This window comes from Zootoca vivipara, chromosome 1, assembly GCF_963506605.1.
Source record: "Zootoca vivipara chromosome 1, rZooViv1.1, whole genome shotgun sequence".
NCBI classification, from domain to species: Eukaryota; Metazoa; Chordata; class Lepidosauria; order Squamata; family Lacertidae; genus Zootoca; species Zootoca vivipara.
Genome location: NC_083276.1, coordinates 57,734,579 through 57,757,165, shown reverse-complemented (window position 1 = coordinate 57,757,165; position 22,587 = coordinate 57,734,579). Strand labels below are relative to the sequence as shown.

Sequence of the window (22,587 nt, the reverse complement as noted above, 5' to 3'; positions counted from 1 at the left end):
GACAAACAATGAAAATCGTTGCATCCATCTAATTTACACGTGGACATGCTGTGATTTATTATATCATATGCCCTTAACAATGGATTATAAGTCTAAAACACCTATTAGCAAGTATGTTTGGTGAGACAACTGGTAAAATATATACATGCAGCGTAACATTGCTTTCTGAGTCCACATTGATCACGCAGGCATATGTGTTAGTTATTTAGTAGCACTATGAACACTGACTTGTCTTCTTGGTTCTCCATCCTTTGCCCTCCCCACAGAGCATCCCTTAGTGTCCTCTGCGTCTCCTCTGGTTCTTGCTTGGAGGCTTTAGCAGGCTCTCTCTGTACTTAGCATTTGTATGGAATAGTCGGACCATATCATGGTCTTTGTTATCCAACACCCGCGGCAAAAAGAGAGAAGATTTCTGGGTCCGACGGGTTTTGAAGCTTCTTCTGGGTCGTCCTTTCCCATTGATGGAGACATACCAGAGTCTCTCAGCACTAGCTTTGCGCCTACCGCTGGCTCCATTGGGCACAGTCCGGTATATGCGGGATGCATACGTATTATAGCCTAGCTCGTGAATCCTTTCCACAAACTCACACTCAGCATTGTAGGTTTCCTGTAATGTAATGAGGAGAACCATCAGTTCCAGAAATCCAAATGAAGAACTAATGGCTATTTCAGATCAAATGTAGCTGTCTTCATGCAAGCTAACAGTGGCACATAAAAGAGGGTTCGAGTCGGGGCCTCCAGGGATCAAAAACTCTGTATGCATGCAGAATCAATTTGAAAACTGTTTGTACAATTTAAGCAAAACTAAGGGCTCTGGCATGTGACCCCAAAAGGTTGCCCATGAAGTAATGTGGACCTGAGGCTGAACTTCTCTACCTCTGCTCTGGAGAATATTAAAGGTAAAGGTACCCCTGGCCATTAGGTCCAGTCGCGGACGACTCTGGGGTTGTGCGCTCATCTCGCTTTAGTGGCCGAGGGAGCCAGCGTTTGTCTGCAGACAGCTTCCAGGACATGTGGCCAGCAAGACTAAGCCACTTCTGGCGAACCAGAGCAACACATGGAAACACCGTTTACCTTCCTGCCAGAGAGGTACCTATTTATCTACTTGCACTTTGATGTGCTTTCGAACTGCTAGGTGGGCAATGAGCTGGGACTGAACAATGGAAGCTCACCCCGTTGCAGGGATTCGAACTGCCGACCTTCTGATCGGCAAGCCCTAGGCTCAGTGGTTTAGACCACAGTGCCACCCACTGTGGAGAATATTAGACATGCTTAAATTCCAGCAAAATCAGCACTTGTAGAGATGTCCAGTTCAATAGTCCACTGACTAACTGTTTGTAGGGTATGCCCATTTTCCATAGTTTCCTTCACCTGTTTTGTAGCTCTCCACATATTTTACTTTTGATGCTCAGAGCTCTAATTCCCCTGCAACTGGGAGCACAGCCACTGGCTACTCTCCTAGCATTGTGATTGAAAAGGCTACAAGAAGGGAATTATCAGTTAGCCCAGCAGAGGGAGTCAATAGGTCCATTCTTCAATTGTACTACATCAGGGACCCCCGGGTAGACCCCAGCTGTGAATCCAAGGCTGCAAATCTCACAAGGATAATGCATGAGAAAAGCACTAATAAAGAGAAGTTTAATGTGTGGGATGGAACACTGGGGCAGACAAGTCACAACAGTTCCTAGAGTGTCCACTAACAGGAACTCACCTGGAGGGACACCTGACTACAGGTCAGTTCCTGTTCCCTCAGACATGCAAATGAGTTGGATTAGACAAAAGCCCTAGCCTGCAATCACTCTCTCTCTTAGCTACTTCCTCCCTCGATGAGGACACATCTCCAGAGAATCTCTAGTTAGCATGGTTCTCACTCTAGGCCTGCAGCCAAGAGTGAGACCAAATGGAGTCTTACTTTACTAAGTAGTCTCTAGATATATATATATACTTGTAACTTTTCTAAGCAAGCCTGCCTTTCTGAGATTATGCTGTAACTCAGGATGAAACTGTAAGTAAACTCTATCTTATTTTATAAACACTGTGTTGTGTATTTCTTTTAAGAGGGACAAAGGGGACCTTTGCCAGGAAGTGTAATATTGAACTATAAAGTGTAATATTGTTATAGAGATTCTAGCGAATCTAACGCACATGCTTTGCTGCGCACAAAAGGGGAATGTCACTCTGCTGATATTGGAAGCTTGCTAACACAAGCTTGGATAGGATCTATCTAATAATATATCCTAATCCACATCCCTAACATTCCCATAAAGGGTTATTACGGCCCAGGACTGCGTATTTTTGTGTATTTTTGAAGGATTGCTTTGGATTGTGATTTTGAACTGAGTAGGATTTTTCAGTTAGAACTTCCTGGTGAGCACATGGTCTATTGTTCTCCAGTGTGCCTAGGGGATTAGCTACCCCTCCCCTCCCTCAGAGTTTACAGCACTGAGAACTCAGAGGCAGTGAAGATTATTTTGCATTTTGAGATATTTTTAGAGATTTTGATTTTGGAATTTTTGACAAATTTTTGAATTTTGAGAAATTTTTAGAATTTTGAGATTCCAAGATGGCTTTTGCAGATTTTGATAGTGGAGTTAACCTAGGATTAATGGCTTTAGATGACCACAATTACGTATTTTGGAAACAACGCCTGATAGCATTTTTAGATGCAAGGAATGTTTTGGATGCCATTGAAAATCCTATGCCTACTGGCGAAACAGAAGAGGATTTAGCAAAGATAGCAACTTGGAAACGCATGAACAGCGAGGCCAGACACATAATTTTGAGTGGACTTCGCAATAAGCATCTAACGTCAATTAATAGCAGAGATGATGCAGCGCAAATCTTAAAGGATATTGAGCGCAAGTATGGAGCATCTACAAAGAATGAATCCCGCCCCTTTCCACCAAAGGGCGAAAAGAAGGGGGGTCGTGGGCGTGCAATGATATTGCAAGAAAGAAATGTAGCTTTCCAGAGCTGTGAAGGAAAGCGCAATAAGTGGCTTCTGGACAGTGCAGCAAGCAGCCATTTCTGTTATAAAAGGGAATATTTCAATGAAATAGACAATAATAAACAGTCTGAGATTGAAATTGCTGGTGGAAATGTTATAAAGTCAATAGGTGCAGGATCTTTGAACTTGAATTTCAAAGTGAACAATGAGTCTTTTGATACTACAGTGAGTGATGTTAAGTATGCACCAAAGCTGAACTGTAATCTAATAAGTGTGTCTAGCTTGGACAAGAAAGGTTTTGAAATTATATTTAAAAATGGACAATGCAATGTGATAAAAGATGGTGAAGTGTTTATTCAAGCCAAACTAATCAATGATGTGTATGAGATTGATATTTCAGAGAATGAGTCTGCAAGGGTTGCACAACCCAGCAGAAAGGATCAACCAGATCTGGAACTCTGGCACAAAAGGCTTGGACACAGGGATACCAACCTTATCCTGAAAATGCAGAAGGAAAATCTGGTAAAAGGTCTACAGGTAAAGAATTGCAGTACACCAATGCCAAACTGTACAACTTGCATAACTGAAAAGGCAGTCAAGCCTTCCTTCCCACGTTGTACAGAGAAGAGAAGCACAAAAGTCATGGACACTGTTCATACTGACCTATGTGGTCCGCTGAATGTACCTTCCCTAGGAAACAATAAGTACATTCTGATATTTATAGATGACTTCTCAAGATATTGTGTTGGATATTTTCTAGAAGAAAAGAGTCAGACACCGGAATTGTTCAAACTGTACTTAAACATGGTGAAGAACAAATTCCAGAGAGCTCCTTCCACCTTAATTTCGGATAATGGTGGAGAGTTTTGCTCACGGCAGATGAAGGCCATCATGGCACAAGAAGGCATAGCACATGTAACTACAGTTGCTTACACGCCTCAACAGAACTCCATTGCTGAGAGAAAGTTTAGGTCTATTATGGAGATGACAAGGTGCATGTTAAAAGAGGCCAACTTGTCACAGAAGCTATGGGGTGAAGCGGCGAATACGGCGATTTATTTGCAAAACAGATTGCCTACAAAGGGTGCAGAACGCACACCATTTGAACTTTGGCACGGGAGAGTCCCAAGTCTGCAGCACATACGTGTGTTTGGAAGTGTCTGTTATTACCACGTGCCCAAAGAGCGCAGACACAAGCTTGACTCCAGAGCAAAAGCAGGTATCCTGGTTGGATATGCTCCTGGAGGAAAGGGATATAGAGTTCTAGATCCAAAGAGTGGCAGAGTAGACCCATACCATGTGGTTCATTTTGATGAACAGGGAAAGTTTGATACAAAGAACACAGTTATTGACTGTTCTAGAGAGTCACCAGATGAAGAGTTTATAAGTTTTCCTTTAGCACAAGGAACTAATATACCTTCTAGTGTCACAACACCCCCTACAGGCGACACCCCAGAAGACGCAGAGGTCCAGACCCCTGGCGGCACCAGAGACGAAGAGGAGGAGCTGTACGTGGACATGCCAGCGTTGGAGGAGGATGAGGATGCTGATGCGGTTGCACAACCAGAGGTCAGATGCTCATCCAGAACCAACAAGGGCGTTCCGCCACTACGACTGTCCTACTTTGCAGGGTCGGCGTCTCCACCAGAACCTTCCACTTGGGAAGAGGTAGAGCAGATGCCAGCCACCGAAGCCAGTCTCTGGAGGAAAGCCGTGCAGGAGGAGATTGACGCACTGCACAAGAACAAGACCTGGACACTCACAGAATTACCTGCTGGTAAGAAAGCAATTGGGAGCAAATGGGTGTTCAAGGTTAAAAGGGGTTCAGAAGGGGAGGTGCAACGTTACAAAGCAAGACTAGTGGCACAAGGTTTTTCACAGCAATATGGCCACAACTATGACCAAGTCTTTGCACCGACAGTAAGATACAGTAGCGTAAGATTACTTTTAAGCATCGCAGCATCTAAAGGGATGGAGGTGAAACACATCTATATAGCTACTGCGTTTTTGCATGGGGAAATTTCTGAAGAAATTTACATGAAGCAGCCTAAAGGTTTTATAAAGCCAAATGAGGCACATTTGGTTTGCAAGCTTCAAAAGGGACTGTATGGTTTAAAACAAGCAGCCAGAGCCTGGAACTTGAAATTGCATGGAATGCTGGTGAAACTTGGGTACAAGCAAGGTGAAGCTGACAAGTGTTTGTACACTAAGCAGAGTAATGGACAATTTTCTTATATTCTTGCCTTCGTTGACGACCTTTTAATCGCAACGTCAAATGACAGGGATTATAAAAATGTAGTCCAGCACCTCAACAAGGAAGTGCAAGTGAAGGAATTAGGACCAGTTGAGTATTACCTTGGGATTCAAGTGGAAAGAGAACAGGATGGTTCATTTCTACTTAATCAGAAGCAAAAGATAATTGAACTGTTGGAGAGTATGCAATTGCAGGATGCAAAACCCGTCGACACCCCGATGGCTACAGACTTCTTAAAGAGCCAAGAGGATTCGAAGCTGCTGCCAAACAACACAGAGTATCGTTCAGCAATTGGTAAACTTTTGTATTTAGTTACCACATGCAGACCTGATTTAGCCAATGCAGTAGGGATTCTCAGCAGGAAAGTGAGTAGTCCCACTGAGCATGATTGGGTTGGTGTGAAGAGGGTGGTTCGATATCTTAAGGGTACAATGGATTGTAAATTAAAGTTACCAGCTGTCAGTGACCCTAAGCTCATTGGGTACACTGATGCTGACTGGGCGGGTGATAATTCTGATTATAAATCCACAAGCGGGCATGTCTTTATGTATGGGGGCGGAGCTATCACATGGGGCAGTTATAAACAGAAATGTATAGCTTTATCGTCTACAGAATCGGAATATGTTGCGGCTACAGAAGCGTGCAGAGAGATTTCCTGGCTGGACCAACTCCTAACAGACTTTGGCGTGGAGAGAAAGGAACCTATAAGCCTGCTGGAGGACAACCAAAGCTGTCTAAAGCTGGCGCAGAATGAGAAGTTCCTAGCACGCTCAAAACACATTGGGGTCAGGTACCACTACGTTCGCCAGATGATACAAGATGGACTTGTCGAACTGTCGTACTGCTGCACATCGGAGATGACAGCAGACATCCTAACAAAACCCCTGCCAAGACAGAGTTTCCAGAACCTGCGTGTCAAGCTGGGACTCTTGGGTGGTTGAATAAAGTTGCTTATGCTTTGTTTTGTATGTAATGAATGTTGTGAATTGCCTGAGAAGGGGTTTGTGGGATGGAACACTGGGGCAGACAAGTCACAACAGTTCCTAGAGTGTCCACTAACAGGAACTCACCTGGAGGGACACCTGACTACAGGTCAGTTCCTGTTCCCTCAGACATGCAAATGAGTTGGATTAGACAAAAGCCCTAGCCTGCAATCACTCTCTCTCTTAGCTACTTCCTCCCTCGATGAGGACACATCTCCAGAGAATCTCTAGTTAGCATGGTTCTCACTCTAGGCCTGCAGCCAAGAGTGAGACCAAATGGAGTCTTACTTTACTAAGTAGTCTCTAGATATATATATATACTTGTAACTTTTCTAAGCAAGCCTGCCTTTCTGGGATTATGCTGTAACTCAGGATGAAACTGTAAGTAAACTCTATCTTATTTTATAAACACTGTGTTGTGTATTTCTTTTAAGAGGGACAAAGGGGACCTTTGCCAGGAAGTGTAATATTGAACTATAAAGTGTAATATTGTTATAGAGATTCTAGCGAATCTAACGCACATGCTTTGCTGCGCACAAAAGGGGAATGTCACTCTGCTGATATTGGAAGCTTGCTAACACAAGCTTGGATAGGATCTATCTAATAATATATCCTAATCCACATCCCTAACATTCCCATATAATGAAGCAATTGCAATTATTTTATATAATGGTTTTCTATAGGCAAACAAGTTGCCTTGTTGTTGTTGTTGTTGTTGTTGTTGTTGTTGTTGTTGTTTATCTGCTCTTCAAGCTAAGGTCCCAAGATGGGTTACAACATTAAAACACAACGTAGCAAGGAAGGCAACAGTGTCAGAAGACAAAATGAAGCCTGAGTGGCTGCATTCAGACATAATGCTAAACCATACTTTGCCATTATGGGAACAAGGCTGGGCATGGCCTGGGCTCACACACTGCTCCATGCCTTCTCCCCCGTTTGCACAGATATGAGGAGACCAGACATTTTTGCCTCTGTTTTCAGCTAACTACAGTTATAATTATTAGGAAAAGCTACCTAACAAGTTAGAGGTCTATGGAGATATACCAGAGTTGTGGACAACTCCTCATATATAAAAGAACTGTATAAAAGAACACCCCTAAATATGACATATCTCTTTATGAAAAGTGGATTGTGTTTGGCTTGGTGGGTCACAATTTTTGTGGTCCTCCAAGTTGAAGGGTAAGTGCTGAAAAATACCTATTGCTGATAGAAAGTTGCAGGTGGAATATTTTTGGGTAAAGGGTAGAGATTAGTAGTTAAATAATAGTAATGTGAAGTGTGAAGGTTTATTAGTAATAAAGAAGTTATAACTTAGAAAAAAGAATGTGATTTTAGAATTGGGAACTGCAAGAGTTAGCGTAATATTTAGAACTCAGGAAGGGGGAATGAGGAAGTCCGAAATGTTTAGATTTGAAGTTATAAAGTTGAATTTTTATCTTTACTCTTATTTTTGTTTTGTTTTTTTGTTTTTTGTTTTTCTATTTTATTGTGATTGATATGTGAAGAATTTTGGGGAATAAGATTTGTTGAAACTGCCTTATATTTTTCCTTTTTTGTATTTTGTATTTTTCCATGTTTTTTTTACCTTTTTTCCTGTCTATAAAATCCAATAAAAATTATTTAAAAAGAAAAGAAAGTTGCAGGTGGAAATGGCAAATGAAAAATTAGCAAAAATAGGTAGAATTTTAATTGCGACTGTTGACCTAAATAATTATTTAGTCAATGTATCATTAATCAATGACTTGTATAAATTTATAATCACTGAATTGCATTGATTTATATATTTATATTCCCTGGGAAAGACCCTGATGTTGGGAAAGATGGAGGGCACTAGGAGAAGGGGACGATAGAGGACGAGATGGTTGGACAGTGTTCTCGAAGCTACGAACATGAGTCTGACCAAACTGCGGGAGGCAGTGCAAGACAGGAGTGCCTGGCGTGCTCTGGTCCATGAGGTCATAAAGAGTCGGACACGGCTAAACGACTAAACAACAACATATTGTGTGTATACATTTGGAGATATTTAAAGATGCCTAAGTTACCCCCCCCCCCAAAAGCCTGCCATTTGCTCTTATGAGGAAAGCTATCTTCTCTCAGCCTGACTAATTAAAATTTGTCCTCACAGATGCAGTTTGGCCTCCAGCAATTAATCAGCTGCTGCTCTAGGTAGTTCACCCACTGATTCTAATATCTAGAGCAGTGGTTCCCAAACAATTCTTCCCATGAACCATTTGAAAATTATTGAGCGACCACTCAATGATTTGTTGGTCTGTTGTAGCAATTTTAATGCGCTGTCCTAGATGCTGTATGATTTTTTAAAAATTGTATTTTTACAGACACTGAAACAAAACTGATGGACCACTAGGGGTCCAAAGGGTAGTTTAGGAGCCCCTTGATCTAGAGCACAAGAATCCCTAATGCTTGGGAAAATACTTGGGAAACTCACATGCTCCATTCTGAGTTTTTTTTTGGGGGGGGGGGGAGTTGGCTCACCCTCGAATCCAGTAATTAATTAACTAATGCAGCCAACTGACATCCATGCCATACTTTTAAAGCACTCTTTAAAAGTGGTATAGTACTTTAACTGTCATGGCTTTCCCCAAAGAACCCTGGGAATGATGGTTTGGTAAGGGTGCTGAGAGTGGCAGCTCTGTGAGGAGTCACCTAACATCTCTCAGCCACATGTTGAACGTGGGTTATTGAGAGGGAAGATGGGATCGTTTCCTCATCTTAACACTACAGATCAATGCGTTTCTCTTACTTTTCTCTCAGTTCTCTCTCTCTCTCTCTCTCTCTCTCTCTCTCTCTCTCTCTCTCTCTCTTTTACACACACACACACGCACAACATTGCACTGGGTTCCATTAAATAATATGCACAGTAAATGTGTATTAAAACCCTTCTTCAGCCTTCCTTATCTGGCAGTGCAGTATCTCTCAAATTCTCATTGTAAAGTATCCTACCATATATTTACACCAGGAAGTCAGATCAAAGTACAGAAGGGTAATTGGAAAGTGTTGGAGGAAAACTTCGTTTCATTCACACATTCTTTCCTCTGTTAGCAGCTTTGGTGCTGCACCTCTCTGCTGTGTTAGATCCCAACTTAAATTACTTTACGCACACTGGGAGCCCATTCATAGAGTTGTGTAAATGGGACTCCCATTGACACCCCCAGGAGATATTTCTTTTGAGAAACCTTCCTAATCACAATGTGAATTGTAGACTTCCTTACCTCTTTACACTTATTCACCTGAGTGAGTTACTTACAGTCTCTAAAGGATATCTTGACATGTAAATTTACCGTATGTAGTTATAAATCCTTCTCTCTCTCTCTTTCTCTTTCTCTCTCTCTCTCTCTCTCTCTCTCTCTCTCTCTCTCTCTCTCTCTCTCTCTCTCTCTCTCTCTCTCTCCCTCCCTCCCTCCCTCCCTCCTTCCTTGGCTGATCAGCAGCACACATGAAAGGAAAACGAGCATGCCTGGCGCTTACCATAATAGTTTATCTAGAGGCCTCCAAGCATTGGCTACTTAATCCCCACATTAAAACCAAAGGACATATTTCTGTTCTCTATAAACGTTTGTACATAGACACCAGTATTTGCATCCTTTGGCCTACAATGGTATTTAAATCCCCATTGAAAATGACTGGCACTGCAGTGTAGGATACTTCAGCTTCTTTGCCATAGTTAAGATGCTTCTGTTGTAAATAGCACTCACGGAAGCATAAAGTCTGCCTCTTTTGTTCATGGCCAGGTATCTGCCGGAGAAACAGCCTTTGATGGCAACAATTCCAACGTCCACTGCAGTAATCTCGAGGATGCCTAAAACAGAAAAGGAAGGCTTTTGATTAATGATATACAATTATGTACAATGAACTATCATCATGATGGCCTCAGTCCAGTATACCTGAAGGAGCATCTCCACCCCCGTCGTTCTGCCCGGACACTGAGGTCCAGCTCCGAGGGCCTTCTGGCGGTTCCCTCGTTGCGAGAAGCCAAGTTGCAGGGAACCAGGCAGAGGGCCTTCTCAGTGGTGGCGCCCGCCCTGTGGAACGCCCTCCCATCAGATGTCAAAGAGAAAAACAGCTACCAGATTTTTAGAAGACATCTGAAGGCAGCCCTGTTTAGGGAGGCTTTTAACGTTTAATAGATTATTTTATTTCATTTTTCTGTTGCAAGCCGCCCAGAGTGGCTGGGGAAACCCAGCCAGATGGGCGGGGTATAAATAATAAATTATCATCATCATCATTAACAACAAATTTTGTAGCACTTTCACATCATGAACCTCCCATGTTTACCTGCAGGTAAAACCACTTGTTGTCACCGGGACAACATACTTGTCTCAGATCTGTGCTGCCAGGCACTCATACCCAGAAGCTCTGGGGGTCACCGTATTGCAAATATGAAACCTAACACTGTGATGGACGAGGCACCCCAGAGATCTCTGCATCTTCCACTTAATTGTGTTCATAATTGACATGTTGCTCTGCAAAACAATTCCCCCTCCCCATTTCATTTATTTATTTCATTTGTATCCCATCTTTCCTTCAAGGAGCTCAAGGTGGCATACACAGTCCCCCCCCCCATATTATCCTCACAACAACGTTGTGAAGTAAGTTAGGCTGAGAGCAGATGGCTGGCCCATTGCCACCCAGTGAGCTTCACAGGTGAGAGAGGATTTGAACCCTGGTCTGCCAGGTCCCAGTCCAACACTCTAACCACTGAATCACACTGGCGTCAGGAGCTCTGGTTCCGTTCACCCTCCCGATAAGTTGATGAAGTTGATTATTACAATTCCCACAGAAGTGGGGGGGGGGAATTATGCAGAGAGGCACTTGTCCAAGGCTATGGACTGAATCTAGAACTGGGCAAGAATTGCAAACCTGGGTCTCCCAGGGAATGGGCTGTGTGTGTCTTCAGCTGTTAATATTAAATTGCCCAAATGCTACTTCCATCTGGGAAACATCCTGTTTAAGAACACCATCTCACAAGATACCTGCATTCACGACTTAGTTCATAAGCACACCCTTTTGTATTGAAAAGAAAAGGGGAAGGGGAAGAAAAATAAAAGCATGGGAATTGTTTGAAGCAAACTCTTGCTAGTAAATCCCCAGCTGTTTGATTGAGACTGAACTGCCTCAGAAAAAGAAAGATCTGACATTGAACTAGAGGGCCACCTAATCCTATATGTCTATAAAAAGTTTAAATCCCCTTTAATGCCTTTCTTAGGGGACACAAGGGTGCTTGACTTACTGAAGCAAACCACAAAGCTGCCCATTTTGGGACAATGATTCGGCTGAGATCTCCAGAGGGCAAAATGGAGTTCAGATGAGAGGCTGAAGCATCTTAGAAGCCATGTATGGAACCATGAATGGAGTCTGTCATTTAGAAAGTCAGTGCAGCCCTTGCAGGGAAGGACAATGTGGCAGTCTAAGCCACATTCAAAGAGTGGAACTATTTCAGACCATCAAAGGAAGGGGTCTCATCGCCCAGACAAGTGAAACAACGAGAAAGCCAAAGGTATGCATGTATCCCGGACTGCTTCACACATTAAAGAGCAACCAAGTTGTGTTTCCCACTATGTTAACATCCAAAAGAGAGTGTGCAAGCGAGCCTGGCTCTCTGAGCAGAGTAGCCATGTGACACGTATTTGCCTGCTTGCTTCCGTGAGTGTTTTAAATGCATTCTGCATTTAAAGCCCAAGACTCACAAAGCATTGTGCAATAAACAGTAGAAAACACGACATGTAAAAACAAATAACTAGACACACGCTTTCAAACACTTGTCCATCACATTCAAGAAAGTCGCATTATGGTTTTAGACATTCCACAGAGTGGGGTGGGAAACAGATTTTATATGTACGCTGAAAAAATGTTATATGTGCGGAGACCCAACAGATAGGAAAGCGGGGCACTTGGGAGATGCTGTCAGAATAATCAACATCATTCACCCAGAGATTTATTATTTTCATTTCAGATTATAGCACCAGTAGTTTAAAAGCCTGTTGCTTTCAATACTGAATTTGGTATCGCATGTCCTAAGAAATTATTCCTGCTTCAACTCAGTTAAAGTCTTTTAACAGTTTTTGAAAAGATACTCCCTTTTCCTTCACAGGAAGGATGGTGGAGCTATTTTGTACTCTCTTTTGCATTGAAACTGTCTTATAGGCAGTTCACCTGCATGTATGTACATCGCTCAGAGCATCATCCTATACTGGCAGAGAAGCCTCAAGACTTGGTGTAAGTCCTCTGCACTGGCAGATCATAGAAAAACATCACTGATGTAACTTCGGGGATGGACTGGCAAAGCAGAGATATGCTGGCAAATCCCCACCACTGATGCAACTCTGCTAGTGGAGGAACTGGAGAGTGGTAGCAATGGGGGCATGTCAGGGCAGGAATCGCCTCAGTCCACACCTTCTCCCAGTCTCCACCTGCAATGTCATTACATAGAACAGGATTCTGGCTATAGCCCCATTCCTATACAGTGGTACCTCGGTTTACGAACTTAGTCCTTTCCAGAAGTCTGTTCTTAAACCGAGGCACACTTTCCCTAATGAGGCCCCCTTTCCACCATTCGACTTCCATTCGTAGACAGAATGGAAACAGGGCTGTTCTTAAACCGAGGTACCACTGTATTAATAATGTGAAGAAGGACCATGCCTAGACAGGGCAGGGAGAACGGAGCACTTTCCATGCTGCCAATATCATGCAGCTCCATCCAGACATGTCCATGTTGCAAGTGGATTTCTGAACCAGGGTAGCCTTCTCTGTCTGTAACCTTTTATGCAGGCTTTCAGCTTCTAGGTGGGCTTTCATCCTGTATGTATATTTTTAATGTATTTTTTTTTCTTGGTCTTTATGAATGTATGGATTTCTTGTTTTTGTTTTGTTAGCTTTTTGTAAAGTTTCTTTGAGCTACCTGCGGCAAGAAAATGATACTAATAAATTTAAACAATGATATGAATATTATGGTCCATGGGGTCACGAAGAGTCGGACACGACTAAACGACATGAATATTAAAAGGAGTCCAGACTCAAAGTGTGGATATCATTGGATGACTGCAGAAATGAGAAACCTGCCTATGGGCTTGATCTGGCTGTTTTGGCCAAGCCAGTCACCTGCCCTGTAATAAAGTCACGGCTGGGCCAAACAGGGATTTACAGCTGAGCATTGTACAGTTGCAAGGCACTTTCAAGCCATGCTTTCTGTTGAAACCCATTCAAGAGATTGTTGGGGCTTCATGGACCCTTTAAAAATGTTCCATTTTTAGGAGTATTTCCTCTGCTACTGAGACTTCAAAGTAACTGATGGCCAGCTGATCAATAGTTACAGGGATCCTCTTTGAAGGTGCACTTCCAGCACCAAACAGGTGATTGGCACTAAAGACGCACCTTCAAAGGAGGTTGCTGTTACCAGGGGGCCAACAAAGTTGTTCATTGCAGTGTGTCTTAAGGTTCTAGCCCACCAGCTCACTCCAGCTCCCCACCTCTGAATTACTATAATGAGCTCTATGCCTTTAAGGTTAGTTCAGAAGCTGCGGGTACCACAAAATGCCACAGCTAGGCTGCTGTGTGGGGCTGTCTACTGTGAGCATATTACACCAGTTCTAAAAGAATTTCACTAGCTACCTATACACTGCTGAGCTAAGTTCAAGCTCTCTCTCTCTCTATATATAAAGCTATATACAGCTCAGTACACAGATCCCTGATCGAGAGACAGGGCCTTCGTGGTACTGGCACCCCATTTATAGAATTCCCTCCTTTCTCAGTTATGGCTAGAGGAAACTCTTTTTAGTTCCAGATAAATACCTATTTATTTGTCCAGGCTTTTCTGTGAGGACTCCTGAATCATTTTTCATTATGTAGATAGAGATAGATAGATAGATAGATAGATAGATAGATAGATAGATAGATAGATAGATAGATAGATAGATAGATGATAGATAGATAGATATAGATAGATGGATGAACTAATTTTCTTCCTGCCTGGTTTGTTTTAATATGCATCGTGCATTTGATTTGAATGTAACCTGCTTTGGTTTGGCTTGGGATTTCTATGGCAATGAAGAGGAAGTAAGACATATTTTAAATACGGTACTGCTCCTTCTGTGCATATATCCTTTTCACCCAAGTCACATGTAATGGTGGGTAATGTGCTGACAATATGCGGGCATAAACTGGCTGCCAGCAGACTGGATTCTCCTTGTATTCCCCCCCCCCTTAAAGCAATAATCAAACAAGCAATCTTGTAAAAGGTAGAAATAATATTTACTCACTCAGAATACTCGTTGAAGAGTAACAGATAACCACAGCTTTGTTCAGGCAGGCTTAAAATGGTAATTCAGTTACAAAGACATACTTAAGTCCAGTTTAAGATGCAGTCCAAGCATTGGAGCTCAGACCCACCAGATGTTCTCACATTGCTGGCAGAGCAGAAAGAGGTGGAAAGAGAGAAAGAGGATGTGCCCAGGCAGGTAGGAGAATATATAGCTATGCCCTCCTTCTGTCAGGGCACAGTGGGAGTGTCTCTCATAGAGTTCATTCTAGCAAGTTTACAGGACTTGCTTCAGCTCCTATCCTGTGCCTATCTAGCAAAATTGTTGGCTTGACTGCATTTTAAATATCCCACAATTGGCACATTCACCATTGTTCTATGGCATCACTTGATGGTTTTAAGTTACATCTGCAAACTGCCACCACTGAAAAATATTGTGCTATTAAATCTCTGTCTGAAATGTTTAATCAGTGAGGGCTGTTTCACACATTCAAGCTGTCACTGAGTGGATGTATGTGCAAATTTACCCATATAAGTAGATTTTCTCTTCTTCCCTGTGCAGGTGAACAGAAAGCATTCAAGAAACGATCTTCCTTTCCTTTGAGATCAAAGGAAAAAAGATTGGGTAAGCATGTGTCAAGATGGGAGGCTGCTTTAAACCAAATTAAACCATTGGCCCATCTAGTTCAGTTCTGCCTGCATTGGTTGAAAGCAGCCTTCCGGCATAGCTGCCAAGTTTTCCCTTTTCTCGCGAGGAAGCCTATTCAGCATAAGGGAAAATCCCTTTAAAAAGGGGATAACTTGGCAGCTATGCCTTCCGGGGTTTCAGGTGGGAGGGACTCCCAGCCCTACCTGAAGATGCCTGAGATTAAACCTCTTGAAGCAAGAGATTAGGACTGAAAGATTCACTTTCTACACTTTCTATGACATTGCGGTAGAATAGAGGGGTTATGCTGTACACAATTGACCAAGTTTAATTCAATGAGTTTAATTCTTATCTGCTTAATCTGCTTCATTTAATCTGCTTCATTTATATCTGCCCAGAAGACATTAATTGAAATATATTTCCTCTTTCCACAGAGACTTGAGGAACCTTCATGAAAGTTTTATACAATGAATATAAGCTGGTCATGGCAGAGGACAGGAGATACGGTATGATAGCCATCTTCAAATATCTCAAGAGCTGTCACATGGAAGAGGGAACAAGCTTGTTTTCTCCTGCTTCAGAGGGTGGGACCCAAACCAATGGCTTCAAGTTAGGAGATTCCGACTAAAGTTCAGGAAGAACTTTTCTCAACAGCTCAACAGTGGAATGGACTCTCTCGGAAAGTGGTGGACTCTCCTTCCTTGGAGGTTTTTAAGCAGAGGTTGGATGGCCATCTGTCAAGGATGCTTTAGTTGAGATTCCTGCATTGCAGGGGGTTGGAGGAGTTGACCATTGGGCTCACTTCCAATTCTACATTTCTATGATTCCATGATCCAGGTATGTGATGCACATAGTCAGGTGGCAAAACCGAGCCAAAACTAAGCTCTTCTAAGTCCCTTTGATGTGCAGGAGTTGCTAGAGTGCTTTGCTTTGGCCAGATCACACCCTTGTTGATCCCTCACGGGATATGTTGCAGCTGAACTGCTTCCGCTGAACATTACTGTGCTGCCTGAAAGCACTACTTGAGATGACAGCTATTATGCCCCCTTATGCATGCCCCCCCCTGCACCCTCGTCACCGAGTGATGGGTGTCCATGTCTGAGTGCGCCCTGACTTCTGACTGCAACATTCCTCCTTTTGCACAGGATAGTCTTTAACACAGGCAGCCTGCCTTTGATAAGCAAATGTGACCATCCTACCATGTCCGCAGCCCATTCAGAAAATGTGCCCTAACTCTCCAAAGACAAATCAAACAAGGTGAATAGGAGGGGAAGGGAAACCAAACAAACAGGCTGAGATGAACAGACATAAGTGTGAAAGTCATCTTGACACATTATTTACAAACCACCCACCTCCCTCTCCAGGATTAGTGCTGCAATCTGACCTGGTGTCATAAAAGGGAAGAGGGATTTGAAAGCTGGTCCTGGGAACTCACACCTTAGGAGATGGATAAACTAAGGGGCAGTCCCCAGTGGATCCTTAACCTTTGTCAATCCCAGAGAGCTTCTTTGCTTCTCCTGGCACTGATTCTCCTCCCCACAGGGATGTATATTTGGAGAGATGAGGAGGAGTGAGGGGGAGAGGAACAAGTTAAGTCCAGGAAAGATTTCCAGGAAGAGAAGGAACAAAAGGGAAAGAAGAGGATAGTCCTTTGGGCTCCCACCTGCTTCTCTCCTTTTGGGGAGAGACAAACCTGAAAAGACCTTTGCTGGGGATTCTTGGCAGCCCCTTCCTTTGTGCCCTTTGCTTTCTGTCTGAACTGGTAGAGGAACAGCCGAGTGTGGGGGTAATTTTAGAAGCTGCTTTCAAAATAAATAAATAATCACTGATATATTCCCCACTTGCATCATCCAGAGGCAAAAAAAAAAAAAGGATCTCAGCCTCACTAGTCCTAGTCATGATGGAATTAACCTTTCTCCATCCACACCATCCATTAAAGCCCTTAAAAGAGTCATGGATTCCACCCAAAGAATCCTGGGAACTGTAGGCTGTTAAGGGCGTGAGAGTTGTTAGGAGACCCGTCGCAGAGCTGAAGTTCCCAGCACCCTTCCTACAGTTCCCAGGATTCTTTGAGGGAAGCCATGATGGTTATGGTGTCATAAGAGTGTTTTAAATGGATGGTGTGGGTGTGATATCACACACACACACACACACACACACACACACACACACACACACAGGTTTGTTTCCCATTGTGTCTTATGTTTGGCTGCAGAGAGTATTTGATATGTAAAGTGCAAGGCAGAAAACAAAGAAAAACATTAAAAATTAAATACATGGAAGCAAAACAGTCACAATTCTTAGACTAAGACTTGCCACAGAAACAGATTTAATTTCCAGAGTGGTAGTGTTGGTAATCTCAATATCTCTCTCTCCCTCCCCCCCTTTCTTTCTTTCTTTCTTTGCAGCAAAACCAACAAATATGTCTCATGGCACCTCAAAGACTAATACATTTATTAGTCCCCTGCATCAGTGGTAGCCACTGGAAGATGATTGACAAGCACAAGAACATAACTTAAGAAGAACTGCCAGATCAAGCCAGTTGCCTGTCCAGCCCAGCATCCTGTTCTCACTGGCAAACCAAGGGCCTGTGGGACCTCCCATGGCTTCCAGCAGCTGAACTTCAGAAGCATACGACCTGCATCCATGGAGGCAGAGTATAACCACTGAGGCTGGTAGCCACTGACAGCCTTTATCTTCCATGAAATTGATCTTTAACCTACTTGTTGTGTTCCTTTGAGGGTTATATTTATGATGTCTTCTGGGCTGGATGCTTGAGGGTGGATGGGTAAAATAACCTTTCTAAAATTTATCCCTACAAAGACAAGCACTGCCAACCATCTATCATGCACATCTTTTCAGCCACTGCCTTATCTGGAAGCTGGTGGTGATTATCCAATGGCCAGCAGAAAATACTTTGCACATGGTCAGAAATATGTTGTCATATCCTTATGGTTCTCGCTTGCCCTGGGCAGACCCTTTATCCGAAGCATCTCTCTGTACAGGTTGCCAATCATTGCTTAAAATTTCCCAGGCTCAACTGAGAAAGCCAGAGGATGCCTGCATTTTCCCCATTGTGTACAATATGGACTGTTACTCCCCTACTTTTCGCTCAAGCTGAATTGGCAAAAGTCAACACATGCTATGTTTCCGGAGCTAGGTGTGAATGTTTATTTATTCTTTTTCAGCGTGCTCCACCCTCCACCCACCCCCAAAATAATAATGTGCTTGAAGACTCAAGCAGGGTCTTGAGCTCAAATTTTAGTCCCTGGCTCAAATAAAGCGAAGGCATGATTGCATAAAGGACGGGACGGGCACGGGGATTTCGACAAATGTGTAGTTGGAAGGGACCCTGAAAGTCATCTAATCCAACCCCTTGCAGTGCAGGAATCGCCGCAAAAGAATCCCTAACAGATGGCCGTCCAACCTCTGCTTTAAAACCGCCCACTTTGATCTGATTTTTTTAAAAAAAATCTCACCTTTGGTGAGAAATTTTCCGTGGCTAACCTCTCAGCGCACACGCCTGATCCCTTTTGCATGCCTCTAAGTGACAGCCTTTAATTCTCGACCGCTCATCGGGCGGGTTTCTCCAGGTGTCCCGTCACCCGGACCCGAAAAGCTGTGGCCGAAGAGGAGCCGTCGAATCGCCGAGAGGCGGCGGCGAGGCCCGGTCGTCGGGGCTGAACGCGCCTCGACTTGGGAGCCAGATTTGGGGGGGGTGGCTTCCACGTCGGGGCTCGGGGAGCTCGGCTAGCGGGTGTGGGGCGGGCAGGGGGCCAAACGGTACTCACTGAAGACGCTGTTCTTCTCCAAGGTGCCGTTGATCCTGCCGTTGGCGTGGATCTGGAGGTGGTACTTGGTGGCGCAGTAGAGCTTCCTGCGCCGCGGCGCTCCGCCGAGATGCTCGTAGACGCCGCCGCGCCCGCCCGCGTCTCTGCGCCAGCGCGGGTCGCACGACGGCCCTCCCCGGGCGCATGGGGGCCCCACGGGGGCCCCGTCGTCCGCCGGCGGCCCGGGGGAGCCCCGCGCCGCCTGCAAGGCGCTCAGCAGGACGAGCCAGGCGGTCACCATTGTGGCATGGCGGGGGCCGCAGCGGCGCTCAGCTCCGGGCACAGCACAGCCCCGATGGGCCCATCAGGGAAGAGCGCCGTGCTGCAGCGGCCGAGGCAGCTCTCCTAGGTAGCCACCGGCGAGCCGGGTCCAATCGGGACGCATGGACGAGGCGACCGCTAGATTGTGGCTTTCGTCGGGCGAGAGGGGGGCTCCTTGGCTCGCTTGCTTGTTTGTTTGCTTGCTTGCTTGTTTGTTTCAATCCAGGTCGGTTTCCTCGTCTTCCTCCCTCCCTCTTCCTCCTCTCCCCCTTCTTAATTGGTTTTAGATCTCTTTAAGTAAATAGACGTCGTCGAGGAAAGCAAACTGGAGAGGCCCAGCTGTTTGGATTAAGTGGCGGTGCTGCGATCAGGGCAGCCTTCAGGGCTCCAGAATGACAGAGAGAGAGAGAGAGAGAGAGAGAGGCGGGGGAGGAAAAGGAGGGGAGAGGAGGGGAGGTAGGAAGGGAAACGGGGGTCCCGAAATGCCAGGAGAGAGGCTAGGGGAACATCGCATTAATCGACGGCTCGTACGTAGGTAAGGCGCTCCGGACCACAGGAGACTGATCTGATAATAGCGCAAGCGAGGAAAAGAGACAAGTCCCGGGTGAGCTTCCAGACCGCATCCAGGATGAGAGCGCACAGGCTCGCAGCACCGCGTGCAGCCGCGAGGGCGCGCGCTCCCGGGTGGCCTTTTGCAGAGCACCGCATCGCCCCCTCACACCCACCCAGCCACCCACACGAGGGATGGGGCTGGTGGTTTCCTATCTCTCTCTCTCCCCCCCCCTCCAAAAAACCCCTCTACTCCTAACTAAAAAAGTGATTTTTTTGCATCTGAAAATGTCTACCTTGAGAGAAACGCTCTCCTGGGGTCGGGCACCAGCTTTTCTTGATCCCCACAGGCTCACAATGCTTGACAAGGAAGGACGGCTAGGCGTCCAAATACACGTTTAAAACGAAAAAGGAAGCATAAGAAAAGAGGTTTGGACAGCAGCTCAAGAATTGGGGGGGGGGGTGAAGAGAGAGAGAGAGAGAGAGAGAGAAACCACCAACCAGCAGCAGCATTCAAAGATTTCACACAGACAGACAGCCTTTGGTGATTTAAACGATTTCCTTTTGTCTGGAATGATGAAAGGAAACACTTTTTGGTAGATCAATCAATTAGCCAAATTTCAGCCAGCTTCCTGGTTTCCACTAGGTATGGGAACGTCGCATGCCTGTCATACAATTGACCGGATTAAATTTATTTATGTATGCATAAACAAACAAACAAACAAACAAATGTGCTTTTCTCTATGTGGTAAATTACGTATGTTGCCTCTGTCCACCCTTACAGAACTGTTTGTAAAGAGAGGCTCCTTTTGCGTTCGTTTGTTTTGAATCGCTTTGTAAAAGCTTCTATAAATAAAGAAAATAAAACCCCAGTGGCTGTAGTGTAACCTGCTAAATACAGTCAATGACGAGTGGTAAAAATGATCGTGAGGACAGAAATAGCCCGGTGAAAAGTCCTGATCTGCTCAAAGAACCTTCAACTGGAGCGATATCCAAAATGTGGGTAAGGGAGCAGTCCTACGTACTGGAGTTACTCCCGAGTAAACATGCATAACATTGGGCTACAGTGATACAGTATTAGCCAATATGATCGAACACAGTGCACTTTATAATACAAAAAATTTAAATGCTACAGATTGTATAGATGCCAAGATATGACGCACTGTGGATAACCGGAAAATCCTACTTCCCTGAAGGACTGGTCGTGGGTGAGTAAACTAATCTAGTCAGTTTCACCTGGGTAACTTGAGCCTACTCAGGAATGTGTTTAGGATTGCTTGCAGCCTGGTGAACTGCCCCTCTAAAAACCTAAAAGACACCCAATCATTCAATCTTCTTTCATGTGAAATAAAATATAATATTAAAGACTCTCAACCACACATTTTTCAACCACATCTGCTTTTCCCACGATTTCTACCTCACAAGTAGAACTCGATCAGACAGGGGATTAATAATGATATTATTATTATTATTATTATTATTATTATTATTATTATTATTATTCCAATTTTAAGTCGTACCCAGCCGGTCATTGATTCCATTGGGTCTACTCTGCGGATGAATGTTGGATATCACCCATAATGCGTGCGCGTTTTTAACATCATAGTATTGAAGAAGCTTTAGTTCACTTTTTAAAAGGGGGATACCACTGTTAAACATTAAAAGCATTTAAAACAAACAAATAAACATGTAAAGCATTTAAAACAAACAAACAAACAAACAAACAAACCAATTCCCCCATGGATTTAAAACGGGACTTAAAGTCAAGCGCACTGAAATCAACGGTGCTTAACTTTGGTGTTGGGTTGCGCGTCCGGAATTATAAATGCCGGCGAGAATCCGGGATTATGGGTGAAATCTCCCCCCCCCCCTTCCAAGTGGGACGCGCGCGTGTGTGTTCAGTGTACAGTATATATAACGGGTGAAGCGGAATACCTGCTTAGCAGAGCGGGAGGGGCGGGGCGATGGCTTGGAAAGGCAGGAGAAAGGCTCTGGGTACGAATTCGCCCTCGCTCGCCAAGCACATTTCAGGGCTGGTTTGGGGGATTGGGGTGTGGTGTGGAAGAAGCTGTCTGGAATGGACGCCAGGACCGTGTGTGTGTGTGTCAGTGAGAGTGTGTGTGTGTGTGTGTGTGTGTGTGTGTGTGTGTGTGTGTGTACTGCCCCCCCCATTTCTCCTCATCCTGATGCACCCTTGCCTGCCTTAAACCAGAAAAGGAAAGAAAAAGGGCGGCGTGGGCGGCAGAGCAGCTAGCTCCTGCCTTCCATCTCGCTCGCATTGCGGCGGCCGCTTTCCTGCTGAGCACCTCAGACGTTCTCCGCCCCCTTTCGGCCCTGGGCGCCTAGCAGCGGCAGGCTCCCCCTCCACAACAGTCAGCCACCCAGCGCTCTTTCGGGGGGGGGCACCATTCTTTTTAGGGCAAGGGATGCAGACGGTCTAAACCGGCCCTTCTTCCTCCCAAACAACGAATGTGGCCCCCAGTGAAATTTCCACAGCGGGAGCTTGGGCTGGCTGCCTGCCTCCCTCTCTCTGCAGAGCCCTTGCCCGAAGCCAGGCAGCCTGTCTGCGCCACAACGCGCCGTCCCACTCGGGGACGTGGTCGTTTTGTCCGGTGGACATTTTGGAGCGGGGGCACCAGCAAGGGCGTACCCACCACCGGGCAAGTTAGGGCAGCCGCCCTACTCTAGAAGCAGGGCTGGTGGGCAGAGGCGGAGCACAGCCCGGCGGAGTGCGAGTTCGCCATTCCCACCGCACCGCGCCGCACCCTCCCTCCAGCTCCCCGGCGCGCCCTCAGGCAAGGCCAAGCGCGGCGGGGAACCAGGGAGCGCGGCGCGGTGGGCGGGA

The 22,587-nt window shown here is 45.0% G+C and overlaps 1 protein-coding gene across 1 annotated transcript; it reads right to left on the bottom strand.

Annotated features, from left to right (window-relative positions):
• Positions 1-274: 274 nt before the first annotated feature.
• On the bottom strand, positions 275-19,173 carry FGF3 (fibroblast growth factor 3). Its single transcript, XM_060275980.1, has 3 exons — positions 18,894-19,173; positions 9,898-10,001; positions 275-607 (listed from the first exon to the last, which is right to left on the bottom strand). Exons 1-3 carry the CDS (start codon positions 19,171-19,173, stop codon positions 275-277), a joined length of 717 nt encoding a protein of 238 aa, XP_060131963.1.
• Positions 19,174-22,587: the final 3,414 nt, after the last annotated feature.